We start from the raw sequence: 19,865 nt of genomic DNA on the forward strand, positions 1-19,865 counted from the left end.
AGACCTGCTCCCACCCGCCCCCAGCCTTGCTGCCCCCCTCCCCGGCTCCCCCTCCTGCCCCCTTTGCTTCCCTGCGGTCGGCTACTGCCCCCGTGCCCCCCCCAGCCCTACTTTTCCCTGTGCCCCCCTGAGTCCTGGTATCCCCTGAGACCTGCTCTTTCTGCCCCCAGCCTTGCTACCCCCCTTCCCGGCTCTCCCCGAGCCCTGCTGCCTCCGGCCCTCCCCAGCAGGCTGATGAATGCCGTCTCTGGAGGGTATGAGGAAGCTGAAAGGTCTTTCTGAAACACAAGATGTACAGGGGAATGCAAAATCTTTCCCCCCGAAACCCACCTTTACACGCCCTGGCGAGAGACCCTTTGTATACTAACCCCCTTCTGAAAACTCTGGTTCAAAGACCCCAGATCTGTATCAAAAGGGAACTGAGCATGTTACCAGAGTGCTTGTTTGGAGCTGACCCACCAGGGTGAGGTATGAAAAGACTGCATTTGCTAAAGTCCATGTGAGGATGAACTCTGGCATGCTTAGAAGCATGCATGTGGGTTCCTGTCATAACTATAAAGGGAAGGGTAACCACCTTTCTGTATACAGTGCTATAAAACCCCTCCTGGCCAGAGGCAAAGTCCTTTTACCTGTAAAGGGTTAAGAAGCTCAGGTAACCTGGCTGGCACCTGACCCAAAATGACCAATGAGGGGACAAGATAGTTTCAAATCTGGAGGGGAGGAAAAGGCTTTTGACTGTGTGATATCTTTGCTGGGAACAGATCAAGGATGCAAGCCCTCCAACTCCTGTAAAGTTAGTAAGTAATCTAGCTAGAAAATGCATTAGGTTTTCTTTATTTTGGCTTGTGAAATTCGCTGTGCTGGAGGAAATGTGTATCCCTGTTTTTGTGTCTTTTTGTAACTTAAGGTTTTGCCTAGAGGGATTCTCTATGTTTTGAATCTGACTGCCTGTAAGATTATCTTCCATTCTGCTCTTACAGAGTTATTCTCTCTTTTTTTTTTTTTTTGTTCTTCTAATAAAGTTCTGTTTTTTAAGAATCTGATTGGGTTTTTTGGGTCTTAAAAATCCAAGGCTGGTCTGTGCTCATCTTCTCAAGCCCCCCCAGGAAAGGGGGTCTAAGAGCTTGGGTGGATATTTTGGGGATTTAGGAACTCCAAGTGGTCCTTTCCCTCAATATTTTGTTAAATCACTTGGTGGTGGCAGCGTTTACCTAATCTAAGGGTAAAGACTTTGTGCCTTGGAGAAGTTTTAACCTAAACTGATAGAAATAAGCTTAGGAAGTCTTTCATGCAGGTCCCCACATCTGTACCCTAGAGTTCAGCGTGGGGAAGGAAACCTGACAGTTCCTTTATTGTGTGTAATTGGTTTTCTTTGTAATGCTTTGTACCTTAAGAACAAAGCTAGCTTGCTTACACAGATCTGTATTAACTTATGTCTTATCTGTCTCTGAAGTGAAAACTTGAAGGTGTGCCAGGGCAGTCTATCTGTGCGGGGAAGGCGGGGAACTGTCCAGGCTGGGAATACCCCGTCAGAAGGGAGAGAGATGAGATCTCCACTCAAGAGAGGTAACAGCTGAGGTGCTGAAAGCCAACAGCTGAACCACTGAGCAGAAAAACAGGTGTAGTTGTCTGGAACTGTGACAAAATCCTCCAATATTGTAATACAGATCAAATCACAGGAGGTTTTGGGGAGTGGGAAATATCGGTCCCGTAGGATTTTCTCAAGGTCACCAAAATCTCAGGCAGCAATGATCATTTTAAAGGCAGTGTCATCCAGGGGATAGGGTACTGGGCTGGATCTAGGGGTATCTTTGTTCCAATTAAACCTTAAATCATTAAAAGTGAAGATTTGAAAAGTCCTATGTATTTGTCACTATTAACGCTTTGTTCGTTTTTGAAAGTGCTTGAATAAGGAAAATGGGTGAAGTCAGTTTCACTCAGATTCTTAGTCTTTGGGTTTCAGACACAGCAAGGGAATGTGTGCTGAAACGTGGGACCTGTCACCCTCCCCCAATCCTTGCAGATCCATCAGTGCCGAGGCTCTGAAACTCTGAGCCTCCCCTGCTGTTCCAGATAGTGTTGCCATTTTTTGAAAACCTGTGTGTGCCTGGAGCTGGGAAGATGGCAATACCCCAGCCCTGTCCCAACTAATCTCCAGCCCCTTCTCCAACAAAGTATTTTGTGTAAGGGTTTTTTGGGGGGCGGGGGGGGGGGGGAATGGTGCTGGAACACACCTTCTGTCTCCTCCACATTGGAATGGGGAGATTTGGATGTGAAAGGTCCCTATTGCACATAAGTTGGGGAGATGATCCCACCCTCGCAATGGAAAGCAGCAGCCAAGTTCACCGCGCAGTGTACAACAGGGGTAGAGGCAACTTTGAAGGCCAGATTTTCAGTGAACAGAGACTCACTTGCAAATACCCAGGTGTGGCTTCTTAGAATTAACACTGGCATGTGTTTCATAATCCTGTAAGTGGAGTTTAATGGCGATCTCTAGGTTCTATTTATTTTAGGGTCACATCTGCTCATGCATTTGATACTTCCAGAAACTCCCATGTTAAATGTTTTCCTTTAACTTGTTATCAGCATTGTCTAAAACCTCTGATTTGATCAGTGCCTTTGTAACAGCCCAGGTGGGATAGCTGCAGATCTGATTTACTGCCTGAGCTGAGGGGTCAGGTTCATTAACTTGGAGGCAATAGCAACCTCATAGACCTCTTTATGTGGCCCACCCACGAGAAGGGCACAAAGACCCACTTGATACCTGAATTCCACTTTGTGAGTGCAGTTGCAGTATGTATGCACTCAACTGCACGTGTATTGATATGTGTGGACCTTGGATCTCTTTGTTTCAGACTATGGAGCTGATGTTTATTATGATACCATTGCATCCAGTAGTAAAATTAAGGTAAATTGTCAAAGCCCAATTCTGCAACCAGTTCCTCTTGAGTGTATGCCTACTGCCAGGAGTAATGGGTTTATGCATAAGAATAACTGTGTGCAGGAGTAGGCTCTAAGGCCCAGATCCTCAAAGATATTGAGGTGCCTAGCTCCCAATGATTTAGGTGACTAACTACCTTTGAAGATCTGGGCCTGTGTCTCACCACTGTGATATCACTGAATCAAATTCAGACTTGGGGTAAGCAGGTGCAAGGCCTTTTGCTGCAGTTCTGTTGAGAAGGAGGACAGTGGCAGCACCAACAATGTGTTTGCAAACTCGGTGTAAATAGACATCGCTGTCCTCTGCATGTAGCACAGGGACAAATTCATCCAACCCTACTGGAGTTGGGATACATGGTGTTAACCTATTCATATAACTACTGTGGGATCAGTACAGTGGCAACATTCTCCCTATTTCTGGTCTGTTGCTAAAACTTGATTTATTATGTCACTATTATGATCATATCATGTTTGCAGAAGAACCGAGCAAGGATATTGCATATTCACATAATGGCCAGAATATGTCAAACCCCATGTACAAAACAGTTCTTAGGAATAATCAGATCTGAGCCTTCAGCAAAGAAACAAGCTCTGTGGCCTCATTACCATTCCAGCAAGATGGCCACCTACTTGTGGTCTTATATCACTTATAGAGACTGGCTATGAACGTAACAAAGCATTATAAGATATGCTTTTTATAAAATGGTTCTGGGAGTGTGTGTTTGTGTGTCTATAAACATACAAAACAATTACATTAAAAGTACATTAAGGTTGCAAAAATCAAACACTCAGAAATTAGGAAATGCCACAATTAAGATGCCTATGGAACCTTAATTTGTCCCTCTTGTCTTTAATTAATGATCACATGCTATTTTTCAGCAGGAACCCTACCTGTTTCACTTCACAGGATGGACAGTGCTCAATTAATGAGCAGCAATTCTATATTTTGTTTTATCCTCATTGTTCAGTGTGTGGTCCTATGCCTTATTTACTGCACACTATTCAAACTATGCGGACAGAATTATTCATTTCCTCATGGTCTCTTCTATCATGTGCATTGCTGTAGTATCTGAGTATTCCAGAAATATTAATGAATTTCTCTTCACAGAACTCCTATGAGGTGAGAGGATGGTGTTAATCCCATTCCACAGATGATGAACTGACACACGCAGAGATTAAGGTCAAAAGTAGGGTAAAGTCAAAATCCCATTGATACCTCAAAAGTACCTCAAAATACCTCAAAAGTAAGGTCAAAATCCCATTGATTTTGGGAGCCCAGTTTGAGCCACCTAGGACTTGATTTTTCAGATTACTTAGCATTATATTAGCACTTACACGTTCAAAGTGCAGCTCCTATTGATTTTCAGTCACTTAGCAAATCAGACCTCAGAGTCTCAAGCTGGGTATCCAGAAAATGTAAAACCCAATTAGCGACCACTAGTGAAAAGTCTGGTTTAAGTGACTTGCTCAGCACCATTCAGGAACTCTGTGGCAGAGGCAGGGATAGAATCCATTTCTCCAGGGCAGTGTTCAGCTGCCTTAACCTGATACTATCCTTTCTCTTCCTGCAATCCTCTGTCTCATTTACTACACACCTTCCAACTTTTGTACCAAATGAGGCAGGGGTCCTACAGACAACAGCCTCCTTCGCTACACAACCCTGATTCATCCCCATTCATGCATTGAATCAGGCAAGGGTCCTGGGGGAAAATAGTATGTGATCACGTAATTAAAGACTGTCTCCTAGTGCGTATGCACAGGGGCTGAAACAGGGTTGCCCGGGCAACCATAATTCTGGCATTTTCTAATCTTTGGGTGCTTTGCAACCTTAATGTTCTGAAGGGGATGCTAGCACATTTAAAATAAAAGTTCATCCAAACTTTTTAAATGGCAAAAAACAATCAGCCTGAGACAGACACCCACTATGTAAAATTTTAGCCCCAAAGGTTAAAGTTTGGCAAAGTTATAAGCAGCTCAAAACAGGGTCTTATAATGGGAAGTGCCAGCAGGGCCGGCTCCAGGCATCAGCGAAGGAAGCAGATGCCTGGGGCGGCCAATAGAAAGGGCAGCACGGGGCGGCACGTCCGGGTCTTCGGTGGCAATTCGGCGGCGGGCCCTGCAGTCTCTCTCTTCCTCTTCGGCGGCAGTTCGGCGGCAGCTCAACCAGGCTTAGTTTGTTTGTTTTTTTCCTTCACCGCTTTGGGCGGCAAAAAAGCTGGAGCCAGCCCTGAGTGCCAGGCAACCTTAATAACTAATTGACCTGTACCATTAGCTAACTAAAAATTACTTCAGGATCCTTCTTGAGGTTACCATGTGCAGTATGGGCCTCCAAATTATCAAGAACTAGAATATAAGTCAATTCTTAGAGTTTAAAGTATTCACCTTTTAGGGGGAACAAACTGGGGGTGTGGGGGGTGATGATCAAACATCAAGCTAAGCAAAAGGTCCAGTTTGATTCTCAATAAAAAGTAACAGAGCATGTTCAAAGGAGAAAGTCAGATTAGTATTGAAGGAAGATTTGACAAGGAGTCTTATCCAGCCCCAGGAATTTATGTTCGCATATGCAACGGAGCTATGCTGATTTACACCAGCTGAGGAGCTGGCCCTGTATTTCTGTGAGTCTGTCAAAATCCCTTGGTATTGAACTAATAGGTACAAGGAGTACATACTTCCAAATAGCTGAGTAGCCAAAAACTGGGACAGTTTTAGCCACATTTTTAAATAAGGTTTGTAATTTCATGCCTAACAGGTTTACTTAGTTACTCTGTTTGCACATACAGGTCAGGTGGTTGTGCATGCAAGTTACCCAAATTAGTCATTTGTATGTACAATTGCCCGATCTGCATGGGCAGCTATAGCAGCTACACACAGTTAGTTACCTGCATAATTGGTTTACATTCATGGGGTGATGTGAGTTATCTCTAATGTTAACTTGATGGTGCTGCAACATACACCTGTGTTAGTCTGCTAATATGACTGTTTGGGATATTATCAACATGCTCTGTTGTTGGTCAGAAGCAGGAATGTAACTGAATTTGGGGAACTTGGGTCCGGACCTGGATCAAACCTTCTCAAGGACTGAGGGTGTTTGGCTCTTGATTTGGATTTGGGTTCACCTCCAGCTAGAATTTCCTGTGTCAGATGCACTGTTCAACTATATGCATTGTTGCTTTAGCCTTATTGCTATACTATGATAAGAGCAGGACTTCAGACATGCCAGTATCACAGAGCTATTTTACACCATATGGTAGTATGAATCAACCCTTTTCATATACTATCATGAAATCTAACTGACCCTGGTCGGAATCACTGATTGCCTTTCTCTAATCAAAAGCAAAGATAATGCATTTTTGTATTCCTCAGATTCTTATTCCACCATACACAGCACCTGATCATCTCATCCTGAATTTCCAAGGGCTTGGACAACTTTTCATTTCCTTTGTGAAGGCCTCTTTAAGTGGTAGATAGCTCTGACATTTTCCTTTAGTGCTGTGTCGCACATTGGGCCGACGTCTTATTATAAAGTCTCATTTGGTTTTCTAGTCAATTTCATGTAGTAGAAGCTTTACAGGATTTTGCCATCCGGTGCATGGTAGATTCCATCTGTTTGTCTCTCTTATTTTTTTGAAATATTTCCAATGTTGCCTCAGCTCTCATCCCAGAAGACTCCATGGGCCTGATTCTGATCTCACATCAGGTTCACACTATCCAACTCATCTGACTTCACTAGAGTTCTTCTGGACTTACACCAGTGTGAGAAGAGAATGAGGCCCACTGTGTGCTTTTCCATGCTATTTTCTCTGTAAAGAAATGCACTCCAAGACTTGATGTACTGTATGGGCCAGATCCTCTGCCTCACTATGGCTGCTTTATAGCCCTCCAGCTGTGCAAAGCAGCTCTAAATCCTTGGGTAGCATAAAGCCACTGTAAAGGCTCCTACACCACGTCCTTGTGACTCCCAATATATGGGATGTCTCCAGGGAAAGCGGGTGGGGCCAGAGAGCCCCTATGATGTGATTGCTGGAAAGGCCCTGTGGGTGCTATGGGTTGCCAGCATAAAATAGAGCAGCCCTGTGGCTGCTCTAATTTACATCAGCGTCTGAATTGGTGCTTGGACAGCCCCAGGATTGGCGGGCAGTAAATTTGACTTAAAGCCACTATTGCACCTTTCCTTCCTGAGGTGCACAAAGCTTTAAATCTGACCAGTGTGACACCATTGGTGGGCATGGTGTAAAACACCAAACAGAAGAGAAATAGAACTGATTCCTCTGCATCAGCATGGGATGCAATGCTGGTATAAGCAGGCACAGCTCTTTCGAGGCCAATGGAGTCCTGTCCCTTTTATGCAGGACTGAATGTGTCCCAGGTGTTCAGTAGCAGAGCAGCAGTAGTAGTAAGCAGGTGAGTCTAAGTTTGCATCAGGGCTATTCAGGAACAAAAGCACTGTAATAGCAGGTAACTAACAGTGCCGTAACATTGCTCCAAAATCCCTACCAGTAAAAGAACAGTGTGTTAGTTGGGAACCAGGGGCTGGTGGGTAAAAAAAGGCCATCGCTGTGCTGTGACTGATTTCTTTCCCCAGCTCCTCTCTGAAGCTAGAGATGGACACTTACTCTTTCATCTGTTCTCTGGCTGACTCTTTCCTTTCTCATCAGATCCCACACCATTGGCAGTTCCTGCCACAAACAGGCTGAATTCCACTGGCATCAATGGAGTTGTGCCAGCAGTGAGTTTGACCCTCTAAATGATAACAGCCTTACACCCCACAGCGCACAGCCGGAGGTTCACTCTCTCTCCCAGCCATTGGGTAACGGGTCCCAAATGGCACCCGCACTGGCTTTACTATTGTTTCACTGGTTTGGCTGGTCTTTTGTGATTGGTTGAAGCAAAGCACGAGTGAGTTCTGTTTTCTTCAGCAGATGAAAATAGAGCCACAGTTTCTGAGTAGAGAATGAAGGGCGCCATCCTTGGGTGCTCGTGAAGCTCCTACACATAATCTCCAGGCCCAGCCAAAGGCAAAGAGGACAGAAGTTCCCCTGGAAAGGATCAGTGTGGTGGAGTTTGTACCAATTAGCGTTTGCAAATGCTGAAAAACAGATGCACCAGGGAAGCACGGAAATGCCCAAACAAGCTGACTCTCTCCCCATATGTCTTCTTTCCCCATTTGCCAACTCCTCCTCCCTATATCTCCTTTATGTTCTGTTCTGTTTCTTTCCATTTCCCTTTGTCCAGTCCATATTATCCCCTCTTGTGATGAAGCCCAAAGGTGGGTTTGGACATAGACTCCCAGGACACTGCAGGAGGTTCTCTAATAGGGTTGCCAACCCTCCAGGGTTGCCCTGGAGTCTCCAGGAACTAAAGATCAATCTTTAATTAAAGATTATGTCATGTGATGAAACCTCCAGGAATACATCCAAGCAAATTGGCAACCCTACTAGAAGGAGTTCCTGATGGACATGCCCCTTCAAGGGGAAAGAAAGATGGGAGTGCTCCAGTCCCACTGATGGGCTGCCTGCCCCTCTGTTCTGCAGTCAGGAGCCCCGTCCCACACAGCTCCCGGAGAAGCAATGCTGCTGTTGGCCACACATGCAGTGTATTCGCCCTTCACTGGGAAAGGACAGCACAGAGCCGGAGCTAATGCTGCTCCTAGTGGCCACCGCCCCTGCTGCTTTCACTCACCTGGCTTAATCTAAAGGGAGCTGGCCACATAAACTGTCTGCAATGCTCCACACCTTCCCCCTCCAACATATCCCTCCTCAGAGCCCTGTTGGCCTAGGGTATGTTTCCACTGCAGCAGGGAGCCAGCGTCCCAGCCCAGCGAGCCAGACCCCCGCTAGCCTAGCCGGGCTCAAGGTAGAGTGCTCAAAATGGCTATGTGGACATTGCACGTCAGGCTGCAGCTCCACCCAAGCCCCAGGGCTTGAGAGCCCGAGCTGCAACATCCACTCTGCTATCTTTCACAATGACAGGTTTCAGAGTAACAGCCGTGTTAGTCTGTATTTGCAAAAAGAAAAGGAGGACTTGTGGCACCTTAGAGACTAACCAATTTATTTGAGCATAAGCTTTCGTGAGCTGTACACGAAGTGAGCTGTAGCTCACGAAAGCTCATGCTCAAATAAATTGGTTAGTCTCTAAGGTGCCACAAGTCCTCCTTTTCTTTCTGCTATCTTTAGTGCACTAGCTCCAGGTCTGCTAGTGGGAGTCCCTCTCCTGGGGCTGGAAGGCTGGTTCCCAGCTGCAATGTAGACATACCCTAAGGGACCTTCCTGGGGAGGAGGGAACAAGCAGTACCACCTCTACTCCCCGCTCCTCTACCCACGGCTTCTGGGGCAGGTCTGCCCCTTTCCTTTGATTTTTACTGCCTCAAGGCCCTAAATCCAGATGACAGAGGCCTGTCACTCCAAGCCAGCTCGCAGCCCTGACACCGCTTCCTTCCATCAGAAGAATTCTAGGAAAGGGCATCCTCATGCGATCTGAGATGAGAATCATGATGTCTTGGGGGAAAGCTGCCGGCAAACAGTGGCTGTATTTAGAAGGGCTGGTTTTAAGTGTCTGCCAATTAGCCTCATCAATGGATAAAACTTCAGCCCAGTCAGCCTCTCTCCCGCACCCAGCTGCTGGAGGCTGGAAAAGCTGCCAAATAACCAACAGTTTAACCTTTCAGAAGCAGCAAAGCTCTTGACATCGCTGGCATGTTCGTGTTCCCCCTCCCCCAAAGGGGGGGGTGGGAGGAAAGGCTGGATTTAACAACTCACTGGCATGAGTCACCAAGAATGGGGGAAACAAACAGGCACATGAAAGTCACAGAGCCAAGTGCTGACAACCTGGCTCAGGCAAAACTCCTGATGATGAGAGATGGGACCCTTAGCACTTTTTCCTCTCACTGACTTCGGTGGGAGCATTGCCTAAGTGAGGGCAAGGGCTTTGTCACCCAATTATTAGAGCTAGTCATCTGCAAAGCAATGTTCAAAGAACAGGCCAGATTTTTATTTCTGATCCACCTCCTATGCCCCTCTAAAGATCTAACTGACCAATGGAGAATTCTCATTCTAGGGCAGGGGAGCTCTCAGCATAAAGCCACTCCTGCACCAGCTTCCCCCAACCATAACAGAGCAGGCACATGAAGATCAAAGGAAAACAGAGAAACCAGAAACACCAGGTGGAGCAGCTATGGAAGTGAAGCCCTTGGAGAGCAAAGGGCTATGGTTGGGAAAGGAGGAGAAGGCAACCCAAAGTGACAATTGGTCAAAGAAATAAAAATCAAGGGGAACATCCACGGTCAGTGTGTTTGCTTAGTTTAGAGAGAAGAAGAATGGTAAGGGGACAAGATAAAGTAGACAAACCAATGAATGGTGGGGCTAGACAATGAAAATTCTATTAAAAGAAATACTTTTCACCATAGATAATTAACCCGCGGAACTCACCACCACAGGACATGATAGAAATCAAGAGTTTAAGAAGATTAAAAAAAGAGGAGCCATTTGTCTGGATAATGAGAACATGGATAGCTATGTTAGGATAAATTTAAAAATAAGTATAAACTGTCATGCTGCAGGGCACAAGCCAGACATTAACTGAGGAGAGTTAGGGAGAATTTTCCCTTAGGAGCAGATTGTTCCATAGTGTCCACTATGTGGTTCTTGCCCCTTCCTCAGGAGCAGCTGGTACTGGCCAATATAAGAGACAGGGTATTCAGCTAGAGGTTTCACTGGCCAGTTCTGGTGTGGCTCTTCCTGCAGACCGAGATGGCGTTAATCGATATATTATCTGATGTCGTATGTATGAGTAAACAAGAGCTCCCAGGTCAAATGAGAAATAACCTGAGTTGAATGAAAATTTTCCATTGAAACCTTTTTTCTTTTTAATTGCCTTTTTTTCTAAATGAAAATTTTCACAGGAAAAAAAAGACTTGTGTGAGAAACTTCCTGGTTTTCAATGTAAAACTGGAAAGTTTTTAGTTTTTTCCCCCACAAATGGAAAACCATTTAAAACCAAATTGCTTTCAAAAATGTTCACAAAAAACATCATTTTCTGAGCAGCTCTAGAAATAGCTCAGTAATGGTGGGTCAAGATAAGGAGAATAAAAAAAGAGAGGGAATGCAAAGCCGATTTGCTCTAGGCACTAGAATAATGGGTCTGCCCATTTTTAAACCAAGAGTGCGTGGTAAAGGCTCTCTGGAGTGAATGACTCAAGGTCTTACATAAAACAAATGCTTCTTTCACACAGAGTTCACTGACTCATTTGAAGGTCTAAGGAGTTGGATTAAGCATAAAGCAACATTTTACATATATGTTCCAGGGAGAAGTGGAATGTGTTGCACTGGAGACCAAGGAAAACAAGTCATAGAAACCCTTGACTTTGATAAAACTCTACAGGAGTTAAGGGAGAGGCCTCTTACTTTCACAAGATACTTAGGCAAAAGTTAGACCCTACCACGAAGAGCCTGCAGAATAGCCAGAGCTAGAGATGTGGGCGTAGGAGGTCAGATTGCGGAGCTCTTGTTGACTCTGGTGAGCACTTACTCTTTCAAAGGGTCCCGGTGAAGTCCTTGGGACTGTGTGAGTAATTGCTCACCAGTGGGAGGAAGAGGTTCTAAGTCTGACCCAGGGTTATCGGAAAGCCTGCGTGGTGCTTACCCCGGCCCCTTTACTCCTTTTGAGAAGTACTTTGCTCCACAAGTAGGACTGCTCGTGTGTGTAAGGGTGTTAGAATCTAGCCCTTATGTAGCTGCAGTTCTGTTTACTCCACAGAATTTAAGCCCAGTCCTGCTCTCAGTGAAATCACTTAGGCACACGTACACCTTGGTAGAGCTGGTGCAAATAGGCCTTCGGGAGTCTAAAGCTCTGTCTATACTGGAGTTTTTTGGATCAGTGTAGCTATACCACAGCCAATCCTCCCTGTGCTGGGGCACTGCACTGGGGAAAGACAGGGAATGCACCAGTGCAATTTATCTCAGTGAATCACTGGGGTAAATCACACCAGGACAAGCACTGTTTTCACCAGTGCATTGTGTCTACATTAGGGGTTTGACTTAAAGTAGCTACATCTATGTAGCAGTACCTATGCACTTTTCCATAGACTAGACCAGCCCTATTAACTAGTATAAAGGAATCATAAGCTAATGAATGTATGGGGGTCTAATTTGCACCACTCTGCATTGCACCTGTGCATTTTGCCCTGGGTACTCCCAGCTACCACAGTGGGATGGTAGCACCGCTTTAGTTAAGGTTGAGACTGGCTTACTGTTTAATGGCTGATTTTTCCTGGTGCTGTAAAATCCACATGTTTACTGAGATTGCCTTGAAATTTGCTGTGCCTAATGGGGATCTAAGGTAGGGTCAGTGAGCCATATCTGAGGTTATTTGGCAAGGAGTTGCTAAAATACAGCCTTTGCCCAAAAAGTCAAGTGACTTTTACGGTTACATTTTTCTGCACACAAATGGGACTCAAACTATGATTCTGGCCCCTCCCCGCAACTGATATCACCCACTTGGGATTGATCTGAAATAGCAGACCTCAGCACTGTATTTCCTAGTTTTCAGAGATTTAAGTGTAGGTGCATTAGATGTTCTGTAGGCATATGGCACTGCCAGTCAATCTTAACTCTGCATTTGATTTACTGCAAAGAGGGACTTGGGGGCAGTAGCCACATGAATTAAGGTTGTAGTTAGATATTGTGTTGCGTATGTTCCAGAGAGAACATTTACTGCTAAGTATTATGACAGGTTTCAGAGTAACAGCCGTGTTAGTCTGTATTCACAAAAAGAGGAGTACTTGTGGCACCATAGAGACTAACCAATTTATTTGAGCATAAGCTTTCGTGAGCTACAGCTCACTTTCCACAGTATGCATCTGATGAAGTGAGCTGTAGCTCACGAAAGCTTATGCTCAAATAAATTGGTTAGTCTCTAAGGTGCCACAAGTACTCCTTTTCTTTTTGCTAAGTATTAATTAGCTAGCTTCACTTCCTCTTCTCTGAGAGGCATCATAGGGGAATCAGTGGATCATAAGTTTTTGGCTTAAGATACCAAACTGAACCCTCCTTATTACCTGGGTTCCCTGTAAAGCTGCAGTAATCTAGGAGAATAGAATGGATGGGTGCCCTGCTAAACTGCTATAGAAAGGATTCAAAGGAGACCAGGCCAGGCTAGGTTTAAAATGGTTCCCTTTATTTTGAGGTCCGCTGTGTCTTTTAGCCACCACTGCATGTTGGGGATGGTGTGAGTGGTGCCATGGTGTTTAGCTTGAAATGGTGGTGGGGTGCGCAGGAGGTGATGGTGTAGAAGTAGCAGTAAGGTTGGATGGAGATGGAGAAGTAGGTGATGGAGGGTGTGTGATGGAGACTTTGGGGGGACTGAACAACTAGGAAGGAGATCTTAGGCTCTGAGATGTGGGGTGGGACCTGGTTGGATGGGGAGTTGCAGGGCTCTGGGACCTTTGGCTTGTAGGGGGTTCTAGGACATGTTGGATTTCAGGGTTATGGAGCTGGAATGGAGTGGAGGCTCAGTAAGGCTCAGGGTCTGTGGCAATAAAATAGGGGATTATAGGACTAGGAGGATTAGGAAGAGAGGTGAGGGGTTATAGGCCTTTAGTGTTTGAAAGCTCGTAGTGGAGACTGGGGGTTGTAAGTCTTTGGGGAATTATAAAACAGTGAAGATTGTGGATTATAGGGCTCTATGGATAGCGGGGTGTGGGAGATTTATAGGGTTTTGGGGTAAAAGGGATTATACCACTTGGGTTTGGAGAAGGGTTACAGGTCTCTAGGAGTAGGAGGGAGGTTGGGGGTCAAAGGGATTATAGGGCTTTAGGGATAGGTGGGAAGAGCAGGGGCCGTGGGGATTTAGGGGCTCCAGAGGACATGGTTATAGGGCTTTAGGCATAGGTGGGGGTCATGGGGCAGTGTTAGAGGGCTCCAGGGGTGGGTGGGAGTTATGGGGTTGGGTCATGGGGCTCTAGGGGTGGGTGAGGCTCGTGGGGCGGGGTCAGAGGGCTCTGGAAGTGGGTGGGGGTCGTGGGGCGGTGGGCGGGGTCGGAGGGCTCTGGGGTGGGTGGGGGTCGTGGGGCGGGGTCGGAGGGCTCTGACGGGGGGCGGGGTCAGAGGGCTCTGGAAGTGGGCGGGGTCGGAGGGCTCTGACAGTGGGCGGGGTCAGAGGTCTCTGGGGTGGGTGGGGGTCGTGGGGCAGGGTCAGAGGGCTCTGGCGGTGGGCAGGGTCAGAGGGCTCTGGGGTGGGTGGGGGTCGTGGGGCGGGGTCAGAGGGCTCTGGAAGTGGGCGGGGTCAGAGGGCTCTGGGGTGGGTGGGGGTCGTGGGGCGGGGTCGGAGGGCTCTGACGGTGGGTGGGGTCAGAGGGCTCTGGAAGGGGGCGGGGTCGGAGGGCTCTGGGGTGGGTGGGGGTCGTGGGGCGGGGTCAGAGGGCTCTGGAAGTGGGCGGGGTCGGAAGGCTCTGGAAGGGGGCGGGGTCAGAGGGCTCTGGCGGCGGGCGGGGTCGGAAGGCTCTGGAAGGGGGCGGGGTCGGAAGGCTCTGGAAGGGGGCGGGGTCGGAGGGCTCTTGGGGTCGCTGGGGCTCACGGCAGCAATAGAGCGCGAGCGGCTGCGCGGAGTCCCCCCGGCCGCAGGGGTCGCTGTGCCCCGCCCGCCCAGCCGGTCTCCGCCGCGGACTCTCTTGCTGGCTGGGCCGCGGCCGCCGGATCAGCCCCTTTTCCGGGTTCGCTGCGCTGCGCTCGGGGCCGGCTCAGGCTGCCGCCGCCGCCGGGGATCGGGCCTCGGGCAGAGACCGCGCGGGACCCGGAGCCCGGCCCGCCAGCCCCGCCCCCCCCCCCTCGCCGGGCCGGGACCGGCCCCCCCCCCGTCCCGCTTCCCCCCCGGGCCGGCCTGGCTCTGCTGCCCCCCGCCGCCGCCCTCCTGCGCTCCGTGCCCCGCCTCGGCAGCCCCGCCGGCCCCCTCCGCCGCCGCCTCCTGCAGCCGCCCCCGCCGCTCGCCCCCGCCATGCCCGGCCCGGCCGCCGGCAGCAGGGCCCGGGTCTACGCCGAGGTGAACAGCCTGAGGAGCCGCGAGTACTGGGACTACGAGGCGCACGTCCCGAGCTGGGGGTAAAGCGGCCCCCGCCCCGAGCCGGGCTGGGGGGGGCTGGGCTGAGGCGCAGGGGACTGGAGGCGGGGGGGCTGGGCCGCAGCAGGGGGGCTGGGCCGCTGGGGACCGGGAGGGTGCAGTGGCGGGATTGGGCTGAGACGCCGCGGTGGGGCCTGGGGTGAGGTGGTGGCCGGGGCTCTGGGAGCTGGTGAATGGGCGTGGGGGGGGGCGCAGGCTGGAGATCCTCCCCCCAGTCCTGTCTCAGGGAGACCCCGCTGCTGCCACCCACACTCCGAAGCGGGGGCCAGGGGGAGCCCGATACGCGGAGCCTTCACCCCTCTGCCAGACACAGGGCCGGGGGGGTGGATGGGACCTGCCCCCCCCCCCATGACCAGATCTTCAGGTGGGTGGTGGAGTCTGGTCCCGAGTGCGCCCCAAGGATCTGCATTAGGGGGGTTGGTACTGCCCCTCATGGCACTGGGAACCTGCCCGCGAAGCCCACCCCAGAAACCACCTTGCAGTAGACTCGGTGAGAGCAGATGCCCAGGGGTGGGTGGAGATCTCCGAGCTGCCAGAGTCTCTCTTCCTTCCTGAGAAGGATATTAAAGGATGGGGAGAGAGCAGGCTCAATGGGGGAGTGGGGTTGTCACAGTGCCCCCTCCCCTCTTCTCTGTGGGGCTGTGTGACAGAGAGGAGATGGTTGTGGGCGCCTGTGCTGCAAACTGACCTATTTGATTAAAGGCTTTTCTCAACCTAGAGAGGGCCTAGAGAGACTAGTTAGGGGATGGGTTTGCAGAATGTAGCTGTTTCAAGCCTGCCCCCTCACCAGAAATCAGATCACTTAATGCACAGAGCTGTCTCCAAGTGCTTTGGATGCAAAGGGCTAATCGGGTAGGGAGGAAGGAGAATTCCAGCCCAGTAGCCTGTCAGTTATTTTCCTTTTCGCTGTCCACAGTAATCAGGACGATTACCAACTGGTTCGGAAACTCGGCAGGGGAAAATACAGCGAAGTCTTTGAGGCCATAAACATTACCAACAACGAGAGAGTGGTTGTGAAAATCCTCAAGGTGAGTGTCCAGTTGATGATCATTAGTCTTTTTTGAGCTGGAAAAGTGTAGTGAAGGGGACATCTTGCTAGGTTTTTCGGGGGGCGTGGAGAGGTCTTAGGTCTCATTCAGTGTCTCATAAATCTGAGTTTCAGCCCTGCCCCCTCTGATGTTGGGGTGCTGGATTACATCTCTGGAAACATATTTTCAACTTGTATCCTGTAGTGATGTTTTAATCTTTCTCCCCTCCCACCCTGGGTAGTAGGAGTCATGGGGTGCTTGTCAGATTGAGACTGTGAGCTCTTTGGGACAGGAATGCTGTCCGTCCTGATGTTTGAATGAGACTGATGTGCTGTCTGCACTTGGTAAATAATATCTGGCAATGTTTGTCTAAAATGGCATGTGAACTGTCCTGTCAACAGTAATGTGAAGCCTTGAGGGGGAATCCTTCCATTAACCTTTAAATGATTGGCATTTAACTGTGACAGAGCCAGGCTGTATAGATTTCTGGGAAAGCAAACTAAGTCTTGGACTTGGTACTCTAGAAAGTGGCAAATTCTTGGATATTTAACATTAGTAGTAAACATAATTGAAAATCAAGGCAAAGGAGGAAACTTGTTTACCATCGCTCACTGCATGGTATGTTCTGATCTGGTAACATCCCCATGATAGTGGCACGTTAAAGACACAACTACAGAGGTAGCTATTAAAATCCTAATGGTTTGGGACAGCCAAGTGCTCCATAGTGGCATGTGGGGAGTGCAGTTTCTGATATCTGCGAGCACTGGAAGCAGCATGCTCAGCCTGTGAAAGAACCAATAACTGCATTATTTAGCAGCAGACCATTCAGCTGATTAAGGAAGGATATTAAAGGGGAGAGAAATAAGAGACTGATGAATTAACAGAATGCTTTGAATCATAGAATAGAATCATAGAATATCAGGGTTGGAAGGGACCTCAGGAGGTCATCTAGTCCAACCCCCTGCTAAAAGCAGGACCAATCCCCAATTAAATCATTTGGCTTTGCAGTGGTTGGCAGCTGCAGTCCTTGTCCACCATCATTTTCTTGCTTTCCCTCCTAATGTACAGAAGCCCGCTTCCAACACTAGAAATGCTGAGAACTCCGACATGCATCAATCCTCAGTGCTACAGTTGGGGAAGGCTGGCTGTACTTAAGGAGTGGCCCCTCAGCCGCTGTGGCTAGTAGCTAACTGCCATACAGGCATGGCTCTTTTTGGCAGAGCAGCATGTATCTGTCAGCCTGCGAATTGGCTACTAGGTCTGACAGAGTTTGCTCCAACAAAATCCCCTTGGTAGCCCAGGCTGCTCTGATTGCTTGGCTGGCCAATAAGCATTGGCTCTGATCCTTTCCTTTCTCCTTCAGGACCAGGTGGTCTGCTCATCCAGGGCCTCTGATTTCTTAACTGGGGTTCAGAATTAAGGTGGCAGTGATCTGAATCTTCAGTGAGTGTCTCCACACCAAACAGTTGGCTAGTATGTAGAAGTGAGGCTTGCATGTTGTAGCTGAATTTTTTTGGTTTACTGTTCAGGCCTGTCCCTCCTTTGAATGCTGCTGCCATGATCTACGCATTTGTTTGTCACTCTAAGGGCACAAAAGTCAGCATTTAAAGAGAGAATATTAAAAGGTAGCCAGAGTATAATTGTCATATGGAGAGATGTTTCTAGACTAAGCACAGGAAACCATATGCTTATGTTTACCACCAGTCTGGCAAATCCACCCTACGGCTTTGGTGGTGGACCTTCAGATGGCTGATCCAGTGCCAGGAGAACCCATGTATCACCATATGCAAATGGGTGCCAGTGAGCCACTGCTGCGAGGAAAGGGTCTTCTGAAATCTTCCTGTCTCTCTTCCTCCCCCTTCCTGCCCAAAGGGCCTGCAGTGGGATGATATCTTCTTCCTGTTGTAGACTGGATCCATGTCCATTTTCGGAGCCTGTCAGCATCACTTGTGAGTCAGTTGGAGAGAGTCATTTGAGCAAGGCAAGGCGTTCCCTTTCCCCAGGGTCTGAGTGTGCTGCTCCAGCAATGCGCCTAGTGTCTGCTGGGCCTGGAAGTGAGATTGAACTGTCAGTGTGTTTTGCTGCCCTTAGGCCTCAGGCTGACATTGTTCACTTCCGTGTGTAAACAGCATTCCTGGAGTCACATTGTGAAAGCAGGAAATACAGGAAGATAAAGATGAGCTTTCTTCAAAGTGGAAACTGGATCAGTAAAAGGCAACTTTCAGATTGCCACCTTGTGTGTGATGCAAAATCATAGCACATGTAGATAATACGTCACAATCTGATCTACATGGATTACTTAGTTTCCTGTCACTACGTCTGTAATAATTAAGCCTATTTGTGTATTCTTGAGTTTTAGTAAATAGGATGCCTCTTTCTGGCCCTCAGAATTCAGCCTCTCGTCTGTGAAAGGAAAAATTAAACCAGAATTTAACACGTGCGTGTGGCTTAAAAAAATCACTTGCTGGTGGATAAACCTATTTAGCATCTTAATTTTTTGTCACATTTCTTGCAGTGCAGAGCTGTTTGTATGTATTGCTGCACCCTCTAATGGGGTGCTCCCCTAGTCCTCGTTCAGTGTGCAGCTTGACACAGTGCTTCGTGAACTAGACAAAAAGAACAGGAGGACTTGGGGCACCTTAGAGACTAACCTATTTATTTGAGCATAAGCTTTCGTGAGCTACAGCTCATTTCATCGGATGCTGTAGTTCACGAAAGCTTATGCTCAAATAAATGGGTTAGTCTCTAAGGCGCCACAAGTCCTCCTGTTCTTTTTGCGAATGCAGACTAGCACGGCTGCTACTCTGAAACCTGTTAACTAGACAGGTGTTCAATATTTTTACCGTCACTGTTCAATACAGCCCCATGTCTTATCTGCTGTATGCCACACTGCACTGATGTATTCTTTATAGGCTTTTCTGTGGCTCTTACCACCGTAATGGCTGAGTTCCTGACCTCACCCCTGTGATATCAGGAAGTTTTATCGTGGTTTCTCAGATGCAAAACTGAGCTACAGAGGGGGTGGGGTGGGGAGGGGAGAGAGAGAGACTTGTCAGAAGTCGCACAGAAAGTCTGTGAAAGAGGCAAGAATACAGCCTAGATTTCCTAAGTCCCAGTCCTCTGCCTTAACCATTCTTCTCCCATAGCCTCTTGCCTCATTTGGTACATGCCGAATAGCTTTTACAGTGAATGAGGGCAGGATGCTGCGGGCTCCAACTTCATTTCTGGACACGCCATACAACTGTGGTGAATAAGGCAGGATGCTCTGGACCATGTCCTATTTCACTACAAAACCTTGCCTCATTCACTGTGAGCATGTCATTAGATATTTTCATAGTGCATCTGCACAAGACTGTGCCGGCAACCTTAACTTTGTCACTTCCTGACTTTTGAGTGCTTCACTTGCCAACCTTAATGCTCTTTTAATGTAACGTTTTTGAATGAAACGTCCCAAGTGTGTGTTTTATTTTAAACAAACGAAGAAAGCAAGTTCCTCCACATCCCACTGTAGCTCGACAACAATTAAATGCTCTGTGGTGCACAATATGTACAGTCAGTGAGTCGGAAACCCTTGCCTTGTCCCATGTGCGCTTTCGGAGATCACGTTCCACAGCAATCAGCTGTTAAAAGTGAGTTCCGCTTGCTTGGCCTTTGCATTCTTCCAGTGGTGCAAAGAATCTGTAAGGCCACCCGAAGCAGGCACCACCTATGAACCAGGCTGCTGAGGGTTTTCCTAGTATGGAGTATTTTTTGGGTGATGTACCTACCTCTCTGCCAGCTTAGGGTGTG

The 19,865-nt window shown here is 48.2% G+C and overlaps 1 protein-coding gene across 5 annotated transcripts in view; it reads left to right on the forward strand.

Moving 5' to 3' along the window:
* Positions 1-14,776: 14,776 nt before the first annotated feature.
* CSNK2A2 (casein kinase 2 alpha 2) overlaps positions 14,777-19,865 on the forward strand; it is a 41,573-nt gene continuing 36,484 nt past the window's right edge. For 2 of the 5 annotated variants that reach the window (XR_013634465.1, XR_012154455.2), the window contains exons 1-2: positions 14,851-15,029; positions 15,965-16,076. Coding sequence is in view for 1 of the 5 variants with exons in the window: in XM_073307363.2 (XP_073163464.1) it covers positions 14,926-15,029; positions 15,965-16,076 (216 nt within the window). In the remaining 4 variants the exon portion in view is untranslated. Of the gene's footprint in view, positions 15,030-15,964; positions 16,077-19,865 lie in introns of all 5 variants that reach the window. The other 3 variants (XR_012154454.2, XM_073307363.2, XM_073307365.2) reach the window with 2 other exon arrangements.

The sequence above is a fragment of the Lepidochelys kempii genome, chromosome 12 (assembly GCF_965140285.1).
Source record: "Lepidochelys kempii isolate rLepKem1 chromosome 12, rLepKem1.hap1, whole genome shotgun sequence".
NCBI classification, from domain to species: Eukaryota; Metazoa; Chordata; order Testudines; family Cheloniidae; genus Lepidochelys; species Lepidochelys kempii.